This window comes from Hetaerina americana, unplaced genomic scaffold (assembly GCF_022747635.1).
Source record: "Hetaerina americana unplaced genomic scaffold, ioHetAmer1.1.p SCAF_9, whole genome shotgun sequence".
Classification (NCBI taxonomy): Eukaryota; Metazoa; Arthropoda; class Insecta; order Odonata; family Calopterygidae; genus Hetaerina; species Hetaerina americana.
This window is the reverse complement of record NW_027287538.1, coordinates 67,721,190-67,735,508: the sequence shown is the minus strand read 5'-3', so window position 1 is coordinate 67,735,508 and position 14,319 is coordinate 67,721,190. Positions and strand designations below refer to the sequence as shown.

The window sequence follows — 14,319 nt, the reverse complement described above, 5'->3', positions numbered from 1 at the left end:
TCGCTATTTTCTAGGCGGAGTTTGCTCTTCTTTTATTACAAAAGTCTGCCTCGTACAGAACGGCGGAACAGTCAACCTCCTGCTGCGGCAATGGATCCTTTTTGAACTTTTTTGATCGCTCACCCTTAGGTCCAGAACTTCTCAGTATCGAAGATGAAAAATAAAACTGTCGTGAAAATTTGTGCTTTCGCTAGTACTGCTTTAGGGTTCGAAAAGAGATTGTTACGTAGTGGTATACAGTGTCGAAAATAATGCTCTTCCGTGAGTTTTTCAGTTTATAAACAATTTTTAAGATAAAATACATCATTCTGTTTAGTAGGCGAGTATATTTCTGATAGCAGGACTGCGGTCCTAGGGTGTCGATATTTATCTATTTTTCGGCTCTTTTACTCGATGTTTTATTGATAGCATAAATAAAGATAGAGATTTCATAGATAGGTCTTGAAGTGTGCCAATGTCGTGAAAATGCCTATGTCTTAAATCGTGCCTATGTCAATGCAAAAAAATACAAGATAAAAATAATGTTTTCACAAAAAATTCCGTCCAAATGCCAGACCAGGTTATAATATGCAATGATTCGTGCTACTCTAGTTGGAAAGGCTGCTGTGGTTTATTTGCTGCAGGTTTAAACTTATTTCGTTGATAATGATCATATGAACAGAAAAAATTTTGGTTCATTATACAAGCCAAATTATAAAGTTTAAATAGAAATATGCATTATTTAAATCAAGGAAAAATACTTATTTTTATGCTTCTATCTATACCTAAAATCACATTCGCCGTATAATTATGGGTTAAAATGCATTAAGTAAATTAAAGGGGAAGTAACATATGTGTAATGTAGTATTAACGTAATACATGTAAGAGCAGGATTATATTAATGCGAATTAATTATAGCCTGTTAATTTTGGATTCAGGGCCCTTACTTATCCGCCATTCTCTCGAAAAATGCAAAGTAATTCATGTAAAAAATGCCTTAATGAAAACTCATGCATCGCATTCAACGCTTCACTTGATGAAATAAACACGCACTCAAAGTAAAAAAACACCAACCCCTTAATAATGTCTCCCAGTTACTGGTGATGCCACCTTGATTTGCGCAAACGTAGTACCATGTATGCGTCTTTAGAAATCCTCTGATATTCATTTACTATCAATTTAAATTGTGTTTTACACAGATTTTCTAAAAGTGAACATATTCACACAATAATTTTGTTGTGTGTCGAAGGATGGTTCACTGATTTTGAAATTACAGCATTAATGATTTTATCACGATAAGTCTGCTTTTGTCGCATTGGCGACATCATAAAGGTACTTTAAAACATGATCGTTCCCCTAATAATTGGCATCGTATATACAGAATAGTGTCGACTAAGCGACTCGTATATGAAATAAATTTCGTGAAATCCTCAAATACGATGCAAGCATCAGATATAAAATTTCCCAAGGTTGAATGAGGAACCATAGAATTAATATCGCCTTCCCTCGCTCCAATCCCAATTCATCATCTTAATGGTAGCACATCCACATTTTGAGAGAACGGCTGTCTGCTGCACGTGAGTCAAATATTATTTTGCTTTCTTCGTCTGAAATGTTGGCAGAAAAGTGAGTGGAGGGGCAATAGCATGTTAAATTCCGTGATATTGTAGGTAAGCGGGAAAGGGAAATGCGGACTTTTTGGACGGCGTGAAGACAGGTTGAAAATATGAATATCTGAAGAAGGGCAAAAAACCCACGATACGAAATGCGTGATAGTTGGGAAAGGTGGAAAACTGGCAATTGGATAGGTAGACTACCTGTGCTAATGACGATGGGGAAAGTTATTCATTTATTTACTTGATGTATTCTATGAATCATCAATTGCATTGCCTGCAGCGTGTAAAGAGGATCGATCGATTCAAATCCATGCCTTTTTTTTTGGTCCAACGCAATTAATGCCGTGCTGTTGGAATGTAATTCGATTGAAGGACGTTTGATTAAGGTTGCCATCGCATCGATAAATACCTACCTGGAATTAATGGCAAGGGGAATCATTTGCACAAACTTATCTTTCTCGATTGAGTAGATGTACGCTTTAAAAGGAATTCCGAAGGAAAATTTTATATTTTTCAGCCTAGGTCAAAGGAACTTGTAAAATACTTTATAGGAAAGCATGGTTTACTTTAATATGCCTGTTAAAGCTACTTGGTGTTCGGAGATTGCAAGAGTAATGAATTTGGAATTTATGGCTAGGGGCATTAAACGAGTGTGGTAAAAAATACTCTTTCGGGGACTATTGGTCGATGACTGGTATGACGCGTACTTCCAGGTCAGTAACGTTCTCCTCACGGCCCCTTACAAAGTACTATACACCTCTTGGTTTATCACTGCAATAAGCTAGTGTACGAGGCTTATCCAGTAGTACCTGATTGTGTACAAAGTCACAAAAATGGGTGATGGGTTTTATGCAGCTCAGAAGGTGCCAAATAGAAGAATAGTTTTAAGAGTGAATATTTGGTTAAAGCAAGCTGATAAAAATTGTTTTGATAAATCTTTGATAACTAAAGCACAATTTTTGGGTCAATTTTGAAAATATTCGTTCAAATGTGGATCGAGTTCTTATCACGTTATGGAATGGGGATTGACAAAAATCTATAAATTAAACTCACGCGCGCATGACTGGATTCGTATTTCGCTTTTTGAGAGAAATAATGTATGCCGTAAATGCAGATGGCTTACCTCACGTTGCGCTTACAGATACTGCGCTGCCTTTAAAACTTATCTAAGGATTTCCCCTTAGTTGATTCCGAAAATGTAGGCTTTTAAATATCTCTAAATAGTTTTTTTTCATTTCATGGCTTCTAGGAGTTTTAACGCACAAAAGGATTACTTTTCTTAATCAGCTCTAAAACAAGAATGTTTTTTTCGTTGAAATTAAACTCAGTCGGAGTCGTAGACCACTTTATTATAATATATGTTATTATTGCCATATGTTTCTTTCTTGTGCATTTACTTTACATAAAATATATTTATAAAGTAGTAATAATACCGTTCGTTCTGAATTAATAATAATTTGAACTTTTAAAATTTTAAATTATTACGGAAACCACCCTTTTGGGTCCTAAGAGGAAAAATACAAACTATACAACTTTGAGGAAGAAGACAAACTTTTTCAATTAAAAAAAATTATTATTAACAGGTACCTGCGGAAGTCACCTATGTGATGAAACCGGTAGTACCGCATTGATAAAGTTTTGTGAATTTAGAAAGTTTGTCTTATTCCTTAAGATGAATGTTCACAAGGTTGGGCTCGATAACATTGAAACTATATGATTTTGTCAGATTCATGAAGTAGGCAGCTCTCATTTTATGTGTATACCTTTTCAACTAAATTGAGTAAAACAATGATTAGGACCAATTCCTTTAGAATGTAGCTAATTTGCACACACAAATGCATAGAAGCCATCATTTAACAACAATTACCAGTGTTACCAGCCAAAGGCACTAAATTTAATGCCAAGAGAAACTGAATTAAATATACCATTCTTTAATAAAATGCGCTGAAGGTTTTCATAGGTTTTCTGGCACTCACGAATCAGGTTCAAACGTTTAAAATAGTTTATTAAAGATATAACAGATTATAATAAAAAATCTGAGAAGACACATTAGTAATAGAGATAATAAGATGTTTGACGCCGATGTTACATAATTTATACCATTTTGATTCAGGTTTCCACGCTCAGGATATGTTAATGAAAACGTTTTATAACGCACTTGACCTGTCTCTGTAAGTGTTTCCACAGAAAATAAGTATTTTGAGTTTTGGATATCTCTTTTATCTTCTTGATTATCAGTGTCAAGTAAGGGTCGCATAATTTCTACGCCTTCAATAGTTCGAATTATTCCTCTTGCGAAGGAGCTCATGCGATGACTGTGAAGTAAATTGGATTGCTTATAGCTCCATATAGCTTATATTGCTTATTGCTCATACATATATCCGAAATGGCATGAGCCATTAGTGCATTTCTTATGGTGCAAGTTCCTGTAAAAAAATGCAGAACAAAGAGTATGTGTAAGGAAAATAATACTTGTGTGTGCATGGTAAATAAGGATCATGTGTTTATTCTTTTATACGTTTCACGTACGAAATACACGTGACTGCTCAGCTCGCTCTGAATTAATGGCGTTCTTTTTCGAAGGAGAGTAAACGCTCCCATGTACATTGATGTTCTCTTCGAAACGAAGTTGTGCGTATGTTTGCTAATGGCCTTATCTCTCCGGTACGAAAGGCTTGCCGCGAAAGCGTTGATCTCGAATTGCATCCATGCGCCTTATGGCTAGTAATACGAGGGCGATTCGAAAAGTAAGGCCTCCTAATTTTTTCCTGAAAAATCTAATTTATTCTCAACTTTGCGTACATCGCTGGAAAAGTTGAGCATTTAGCTATTTTTCTACATAGTCGCCTTGACGATCAATCACTTTTTGCATCCTTGTAAGTCGTTTCTCCCGCCGCGTCGCGAAGCCAACTGACGACTGCTTCTCCGATATAAATTCATCGCCATTTAGTGGAAGTGTACGGTGAGAAGTGTGTGGACATCAAAAACGTGAGGAAGTGGTGCAGGGAGTTTTTTGATGGCCGGGAAAACGTCCACGATGAGCAGCGGTCGCGGCGGCCGAGTTTGCCGGAATCAACGGTGGCTCCAATTGACGATATGGTGGTGATGCAATAACCGGAGAACATGCGTAGATACACAAATGCCATCCGTGCCGCTTAGGGGTAGACAATTTCTAAAAAGACTTATTGTACGTGTTTCAGCAAACTGACTCCCTTTTGCTAACTTCTCCCCTATTCCACTGTCCTCGCATTCATTCGAAAATCATATCATACAGCCACCACTCTTCCTGAGATTTATGCTGTTTTTCGCCTTGAGAGCCTTTCCGACAACATCCACTCATCACTTACTCGATCGGTGCGTCACATTCCCTACCTGTCCGTGTCTTTGGGGACGGAGACCATGAGTTCCATGTCCATGTGATGGTAGAATTTCTCCTTCTTACTTTTCAATACTAACTTTCCACGCCATTGAATAGATTTTTACTATATTTCTAGGCGCATGTGTATGTTAGTTGATATACGTATTTTCGGGCGTGTAAGTTAAGAAGGTTTTTGCATGAATATATACACCTCTGTGGGTGTAGATTTCCATGAATTTGTTTGGTTTTGCATGTGATTTTATCCTTTTTTACGGGTGGTGACCTAACACCCCCTGCCACACGTCTTGCGGGGTATAACGTAGATCTAGATGTAGAGATCTACCCCATCCTCTAAAACATTTACTCTAGTCTTATATGTCTGTTCGTCTCTCTGCCGGCCTCTCAACAGGACCAAATGTTGCCTTATTGCGTCAGTGTACTTCATGCTTCGCCCAATGGTTCAGAACGGGCAACAGTCCTAATGCCTGCCTGCTGTCAAGTTACGTATTTATGTCAAAGGTGATGCCAGGTTGTTTAGAATAGTGAAAGAAGGAGTTTGCAATAACTAAGCTTTGGTTTCGCTCGTGGTATGATGCCGAAAATAACCCAAAACTGATCATTTAGAATGACGTAACCGTAGCACGGAATGTTGAATGGTACTGCAAATGCTACACACATACCCTGCCTTCCATTGCTCACAGTATTGAAACTAGGGCTTTGATTGATGTTAGTTTTATTTTTTTGAGCTTCGGATTTTGAAAATTAAGGTTTTGCTTTATTTGCTGTTGTATCATTGTATTTATCCTCGATCCTTGGTTGCTAACACTCGCAATCCTCGATCCTAACCTGATTGCGGATTTCGGCGAATATTCAACTTCGGAAAACAATCCGAATCTATGGCGCGTGCAAATTAGAACACCGGTTTTGCATGTGCGTAACCACTCGGCGTTTATAACGTGTTGAGCGACTGATAACAATGAGGTTTATCGATATGAAATGTTGTGGGGTCTAACCTTGGATTTGCTCTAATCTAGAGCTTTGCGAGAGGTGGAAGAGTTTCTAAATCTAAATTACACCCAGAAAGTCAAGCCAGGGTGGTGTGGGAGGGGGGTGCTGGTGTGTGTACTATGCGAGAAAATCTATCGATGTTGGAGTGTACTCTTCATATATATTTGGGGGGGGGGTCTTATCTTCCGATTATGTGTGTGCCTACTCCTCCGCTGTCAGAAGTAATCTCACGTGTCCCCAACTTAAAGCTTTACTCTCCCCTTACTGTGATTGGCTCCCATTCTCCAGTTAATCTTTCCCAGTTTTTCCAGTAATTCGTCCTTATTTTTTCCGGTAGCCTCGCCACGCTAACATTATTCTCTTTTCGGAATTTTTTTTCGAAAAATATGACAAAAAATGTCTCTGAACTTAATTCAATTCCTTAGTCACACCTTCCGAAAGACTCCTAATACCCTCGCACATTCAAATATAACCTAACCGTCGTGGAATCATGCGTTTATCTAGCTTTGTCATCGAATAATCCTTCAAGCCGTCGAATGAAGCCACTTTTCTCCGAAAGGGTGTACCTGTATTCTTTTAGTGAGTGTTTTCCTTGCAGTATTTGAGTTTGGAAAGACTTCTGAGCGCTTATCCAGCCGTTGGCTTCAATCCTGGCCCTGTATTAAATGCTTGCTTCTCATTTTTTATATCCTTAAAGATCATTATTTTGCATATGTCCATGTTGTTTGCGCCGGTTCTACATAGCGTCTAATTTGCGTGGGAGTAATTCACAATACTCATGGTGGACTGCGTATGCCTATGCGCGTTTCTTTCGCTATCGGCCTTCATCATTATACTATAGCTTCTTGCCTGAGAACCTATTACATCAACATCACGTAAATTAGTTCTTATAAAGACCGTATCATGCTTCTTTGCGGGAAACAAGATGACATATTCACCTCTTTTGAGCACATGATTACATTCCATCTACTATGAAACGAGAAGTATCCTACCCTAGTAAATCATTGTTTCATACATTTATTGCTGCCTGCTTTTTATAATGCAGACGGCGGTAGAGTGCCCATTAATTCCATTCATGTTTTTTCTCAGTAATTTGTGATGAGAGATTTGCTCAAAGGCATTTTTGAAAATAAAAAATGTTGTATCTACTTCCAGCATTTCATTCCTCGGATTATAGAACTTCTTTAAATAAATAATCCACCCAATATAATTTTGGTGACTTCGTTTTGGATTCGTATTAATGTATTTTTTTATGGCGAGAGGGGAAATAGCAAGTAACCCTAATAATTATAATTTTTTAAAAATTGCGTGATATCGAGGTTAATGATATGGGTCTGTAATTTCCTTTGGATCTTTCCAAATATCCTCTCATGTCTGTTAATGGGAGTTATTCAAATTTACCTCTTAATGAAGGGAAATCGCTTTCGGGGCAGCGTACGACACCGCCATATTTTGAATTTCAGCAGATATTTCCTGTGAACCTGAGGCTGCCTTTGTTTTTATGTCTTGAAGCTGCCAAACTATTCCATTCAGTTGTATTGTTATGCCCAGGATTATTCTCGCTGATTATGCTTCTCATTTATTCTTACTTGGAAGAATATCTTACTCTTCTTTTCTTTATTTATGTTTCTTTGGAATTTATACTTATTGTAGTGTTGGCTCTCTGAGCATATATCCGCATCCATACAAGTAATATCAATTTCTTATTTGTGTCTGGAAATCATCTTAATCCTTGCAGGGCCCCCAGACAATGAGGAAATATAATACCGGTTCGCCTGGGTTAGACTAGTATGTTTGATATATCACACGAATTTGAATAAAGAAAAAAAATGTGGCCCATATCCGAATGCAGATAACATGAGGTGCTCACCTTTAAAGGTAAATTAACCGATTTCTTGTCTTAAAAAAATATGGAATGACATAAAATGTACAATAGTGGACCTTATAACCATTTGTATATAAACAAAACGCCAGCTTCATAGTTCAGCATGAAAAAATCATACGGGGTGCATCTTCAAAGGCGCCCAGATGGGGCAAGCCACTTAGTTTGTCACTTGAAGCACTAAAGGAAAGAAGTTTCATGCCAAGATATATATATATATATATATATATATATATATATATATATATATATATATATATATATATATCTTATATATATATATATCTTATATATATATATATATATATATATATATATATATATATATATATATATATATATATATATATCTTTTATATATATATATATATATATCTTTTATATATATATATATATATATATATATATATATATATATATATATATCTTTTATATATATATATATATCTTATATATATATATATATATATATATCTTTTATATATATATATATATTTGTTTGAATGTGTATATAATTATATAAATATCTGTGTATACATAGCTATTATTTATGTGGTTGGCGGTAGTCCAGTGGGTAGATCGTTTGACTAATTACGGGAGGGATCGGGTTCGATCCCCCTGGCAAGCCTCTCTGGGCACCCTCAGCTCCACCCAAGCTGTGTGATTTTTCAGGTACCAGATCTTCCCATGAAACCATAACCGGCGCAGGGAAAGGAACTGGCCCCCCTACCCTGATGTGTGAATTTCACACGCCGTATAGGGCTTAGTACTGGGTGGACTCTACCATCACCTACCAAACCGACCCTTGGGTTCATTACTGCGTTTATGATTGTTTTATGGTGTGAAACGTAGTCGTCATTCGTCACCGGAAGGTCCTCCATGTACAGGGTCGCACCCAAAAGTGGTATGACTGATTTTTTTACCAGAATTTCATTGACGATATACTTACATCGACTTAATAATCTTCAAAGTATGCTCCTTGAGCTGCTACACACTTAGTATAACGTTGCCAGATCGGGAGAATAGGGCGCGTGCGGCAACGTGGTAACGCCGTATTTAGCCAGGAGCTGTCTGACGACGAGCACGCCATGGCAGAATTTTCGGCACCATCTTGGCGCACACCTTGCGCATGGCCAAATCCTGTGAAATAATGCGTTGGACGTTGGATGCAGACAGACCCAACTGGTCTGCGATTTCTTCACTGGTTAAGCGTTGGTCTGTGTTCAGCAGTGTCCTCACTCTGTCCACATTCGTGTCGGTTCTTGTCGTCGACGGCCGTCCGGAGCGATGGTTGTCTTCAACGAGCTCCCTACCCTCTTTAAACAACTTGTACCACTCAAATACTGTGGAACGGCTTAAGGCAGTGTCCCCATAAGCCTGCTTGATCATATCGAGGGTCTCAGTTGCCGTCTTCCCGAGTATCGCACAAAACTTCACGGAATAACGTTGCTCTAAATTCAGATTCCTTTTGTTTTTCGACGCGGACAAAAAACTTGCTTCACTAAAAACGGTGTCCTCACTCAACGACAGCCCGCAAGCGACTGAGGTTGGTGTTGGTCTGTTGCTAAGAGCCCCCTCCACCTTGCCCTGCCAGGCAGACCCCGCTCCACCTCTCCGTTCGCGCCAGATAAAATCAGTCCTACCACTTTTGGGTGCGACCCTGTATACTATATGTGCCGACTTTTCGGACTTGTAGCCTTGCTCGTAGCTTTCTTTTAGCTTTTATGAACGGTAAGCTTGTTCCCAGAAAATCACACCGTTTAGATGTGAATCCTGAGGGCGCCCAGATACATCACCCGGATTTGAACCCGGGACTCTCCACTCCGAACGCTCTGACCACTACGCCATTCGCCTCGCCTGTGCTTTTACTACGACGGCTAGGCTGATATGCTTTTTAAATGGAAAAGAGGATTGGGTTTATTGTTTTTTACAATTCGTTGGAAAACGCTGGTTGCAGCAACACGGATTGTGAACATTGTGTTCCTTTTTTCGAAGAAGATTTCGAAGGGTGAAGGGACGACGATCTGGAGGCGCTTAGGGTTTTTGATACGTCCTGGGGGGAAGCTGGGAGCAATTCCGCGGGAAGTGCTCAGCTGTTGGCTGCGAGAGTGTTTCTCTCAGTTTACTGGAGGCCCCTCACCTCCCGAGCCCCCTCGCCTCCCTCCCCTAACCTCTCCTCCCCCACTCCCCATAACGTTCACTCCCCACCTCGCGATCGCCTTTCTCCCCTCCCTTCCCCTCCGTTCATCTCCCCTCCCCCGGCCCCCTACCGGCGGCAGCCCGCGCTGCGAGCCAGTGCGCGCTCCGTTACGCTCGGGATCGGTCGTGCCGGAAGGCCCGTCCCGCTTGCTTTTGTTTATATCCTCTTTATAACTCCTCTATCTCTCTTTTCCATCCCCCTTTCTCATCACCCCTCCCCCTCAGAAATCAACAACTATTCCGACGCAGAGGGAAATAATTAAAAAGGAAGCAGCGAAAACAGTGTTCGACCGTTTTGCTTCCTTTGACGTGATCAGTGGTGTTGTTGTTGTGCTGTTGGTGTCGACGGCGTGGTTGGATACGCGCTCGCGATGCTGGTGGACGGTATCGGATCAGTGTACTCCCCGGGCGGCTCCGCTTGTCCGTCCCCGCCGCCCGCCTCCCTCCCCCCCGCGAGCTATGGACACAACCCGAAGCCGCAGCAGGGTTCGAACCGCCACCACCGGCCACTACAGCCGCAGTCGTCGCTGCCACCACATCTGCAGCAGCAGGCCTCCGCCGTGGCGCCGCATTCAATGACGCCGCCGTCGACCATGCCCCAGGACCACCACCATCACCACATGCATCACCATATGCACCCTGGCGTCGTCCAGCCTCCGGCCTCCTTGCCCCCGCTGAGGCTCATGATGGACTCACCGACCCTCGCGCGGGTGGAGAGGGCGAGGAGGAGGCTGGAGGGGGAACCCGGCTTATTCCTGCGCACGGAGACACCTGTTTCTGGAGTTTCCTATCTCCAACAGGTAAAGACGCTTTGATTTTGCAGCTCTTCGGGGACTCCTTCTGTTTTTTGGAACATTAGTTGTCATTTTGATATTCTCCGGAGATCATTTCTCTGACGAGTATCTTATGGGTTAAAATACCAGATGCACGTAAAAATTCCGTTACGTCTCTTCATCCAGTGTACAGGACAGTGATTCGCAGGAGCGTGATTCTCACGCTGTGACCTGTATATAGGGTAATGGGATAACTATGAATTTGTCGGATATTAATGCTAAGTACATATTTTTTATCATTGTGATATATGTGCATCATCATCGCCGGTCATCACCGCTAAGATTGGTGTAGCACGGCTCTCCAATCAACGCGACTATTTACTGACCTCTTCGCGTCTATATTCCCTTCATTGAATTCATTATTTTCACCCTCATGCATCATTGTATATGCATCCCGCATGGTCTTCGTTTTTAATCCTATTCCGTAACTTTTCCCAAAATAATTTTCTTCATGAAACAATCGTGTCTTGAAGTGTCGCCTGTGTTTTTATCTTCTTCCGTTCGGGGCTATAACTTGAATTTTGCCAGCATTTTAACTTAATAAGATGCCCAAATGAATGTTTTAAAAAAAATAATTTGTTTGCATCTCAAATACCGAAATGGTCCCACGAGGGAAACAAAGAGACGAATGCGCGAACCAAATATGGAGGATTGTACAACGATTATCAGAGCGTAATGGTATCAGTCCTAGAGTGGGAAGAATGTAGGACAGAACTTGGCCATTCATTTGATTAAAATACCATTGACTCATGGTCTTATTTGTGCTGTTAATATCAATAGCCCATTGTACCGTTTGCTTATTAATTCTTCTAGGAGTTTTCCTTCGACAAACACCTTGGTTACTTAGGTGTTCCTTCTTTTTTTTGGCATTGTATCGTCGAGAGTAGGATGTTGCGAACACTAGTTGAAGTGGCCTTAAGGCTTGGTGGATAGGGGCAAGGAGACTGGGTAAGGAAACACGGGGATTTCAGAGGACCTTTACCAGCAGACTGAATACAGCGGCCTACATTTGTAAGGCGTTTACTGGCGTTGCGGCGTGAAAGCGATTCACGGGTGCATTCATGCACAAGAGCTTTCATTTGGAAAAACTGAGAACATTAATTCATTAGCCTCAATTCATCTATTTACCCCACGTGCCTCCATAATCCTCCGTCGTTTTAAATGCACGCTGCCTTGGAGCCTTCTACCACAGTTTAATTGTAGTTGATTTCATTAGTATCACAAAAACGTATTCCATCGATAGGTTTTCCTCTTTTTCGACTTCCTGGGATCATCCCATCACCAAGCCTAGCCAAAAAATGTATATTACGTCTCATGAAACTAGTTTGTGATGATTCCTGAAAAGACTGCCTGCGTTGAAACGCGATTAACATGTGCAAATGTGATCTCATATCCAAGACAATTTTCAATTTTGAATTGCCATACTATGCATGCGAGATGAAGAGTTCATTAGCTAGGATATGGAGATACCCTACCTATCCTAACTAATTTAATTATTCCGTCATCGAATTCGATTACGACTGCCATGATTCCTGATCGTTGGCGAAGGGAATGGTATTTTGAATGGGACGGTCCGACTTGCCGACTTTTCACTCGTCCATTGATGGAACGAAACATCTCCGGCGACCAAAAAGTACGTTAAGGATTTGATAGAAATAATATTTTCCACCTCGAGGGGTGGGGAAATTAAGAGCTGCATTCACTGTGTTGTGGTGTCTGTATTTCAATTTTTTGATATCCACATTTAGCGGTCTGTAGGACCGAGGGAGAAGAATAATTACGAGTATTTACCCGTCAATAGGGTATGCTTGTATATATATACGTGTGTTTGTGTATATGGGATATATGTATATACGACGAAAATAGTGCCATTAAAAATAAATATTTATGAATAAGTATTGGATTAGTTCTTGTGAATAATGCACTCTTTCGGAGTTATAGTTAGCCGCATTAGTTTACTAAAGTTTAGAGAAAGTTAAAAATAATCATTTAGAAAAAGTGTAGCATAAGAGTTAGCCAGAAAAATTGTCACAAAATTACCTGGGATGCAAAATTATTTATTATGCGACTTCGATGACAGCGATTTTGGCACGCTAATGTTTTGGGAAAACAATAATAATAAAATTTTATTGCTGTTATTATCTCGCCTACAAATTGTATGCTAAAAATATTCCCTCGGTGTTATCGTAAAGTTGGAATGATTTACAGTATATACAAGGAGATACCTCCATTTCCGGCCCGATTACTTGCTGTAAACTAAATATGTATTATTGGTCATGCTTTCCCGTTGCGAATATCAAACAATATGTTAGAAACCATAAATTAGCGAAGATATTAAATTCTGAAAATGTTGGAATTTCGTATGTAATCAAATAGCCATTGCGGCTGAATCGTTGGACAGAACAGACAACAGCAGATAGTCTTTTGTCTCTGGTATATTTTTGTCAAATATTTGAACCGAGTAATTTTGTTGAAAAATTAGATTCTGTACTATCCTAAGTATTTAATCCCGTTTTACTTTTCCAGACACACGGCTTATTTTTCAACATAGCTCGCCGTTATTAAAACACAGGTATTAGAGCTAGAATAATAATTTCAATGATTGAAATAAATTAAATGTCCCAGAGATAAAATAATCATTACATTGAAATACCGCAAAGCTTCTGAAGAACTAGTTTTATTTCTAAAATAATGTACCTCCTGCAATGGTAACACAGTATTACCGCTTTTGAAGCAAATAAAGTCGTGTATGGTATTGCCGAGTAGAGCAATCAGAAAATATAAATAGTAAGTGTTGATAGTATCTTCGTGAGTCTAAAATCACTCAACCCTACTAATATTGTATGTCATATGAGTATATTATTTCGAAGCGGACGTTTCCTCCTCAATTATCTAATGCCTTTCCCTCGTACGCCTAAAAATCGGGTGTGTTGTACTCCCTTCGTGCTCCCGGTAGCTGCCGTCGCAGTGTCGCGTCGGTTCGCGTGTGCGAGGGAGCAAGGCGGAGGCGGGCTGCTGTCGGTCTGGGAGCGTGATTCTTTCGTGGCCGCGCCTTTTCCTGCCTGCCCGGGCGGAAACCTTTCTCCCATCTTTTTTTCTATTTTTTTTACTTCAAAGGCGTACCTGTGATTTTTGCATATTCCTCGTCAAGAGGTGGCGAGGCATAGGGAAGTGATTTCTTTTCCTCCACCCGCCGACCTGCCTTTCTCCCCCCCCTCCTTCCCTCCCGCAGAGTTCGTTACTCAGCCGCCCAAACACGTTCGTTCAGAAGGAGAAATGCGGAGGAAATTTCTCATTTCCACCAGGTTTAAATGATGCACTACCTGCAGGTGTGTTCGTCTGCGATTACGCGCCATGTTCTGCTACTTGATGGCCTATTTCTCTCCTGGTGGAGGCCCGAAGGACTATGGTCGCTGTTGGAATGCTGCTAAATGTAAACTGTCG

General features: G+C 40.3%; 1 protein-coding gene across 2 annotated transcripts in view; it reads left to right on the top strand.

The window, feature by feature from the left end:
- The first annotated feature begins 10,162 nt into the window (after window positions 1-10,162).
- LOC139698826 (uncharacterized) overlaps window positions 10,163-14,319 on the top strand; it is a 260,429-nt gene continuing 256,272 nt past the window's right edge. For both annotated transcript variants that reach the window (XM_071597758.1, XM_071597759.1), the window contains exon 1: window positions 10,163-10,842. In XM_071597758.1, the coding sequence (XP_071453859.1) occupies window positions 10,414-10,842 (429 nt within the window). In that variant the 5' untranslated portion in view covers window positions 10,163-10,413. The remainder of the gene's footprint in view (window positions 10,843-14,319) is intronic.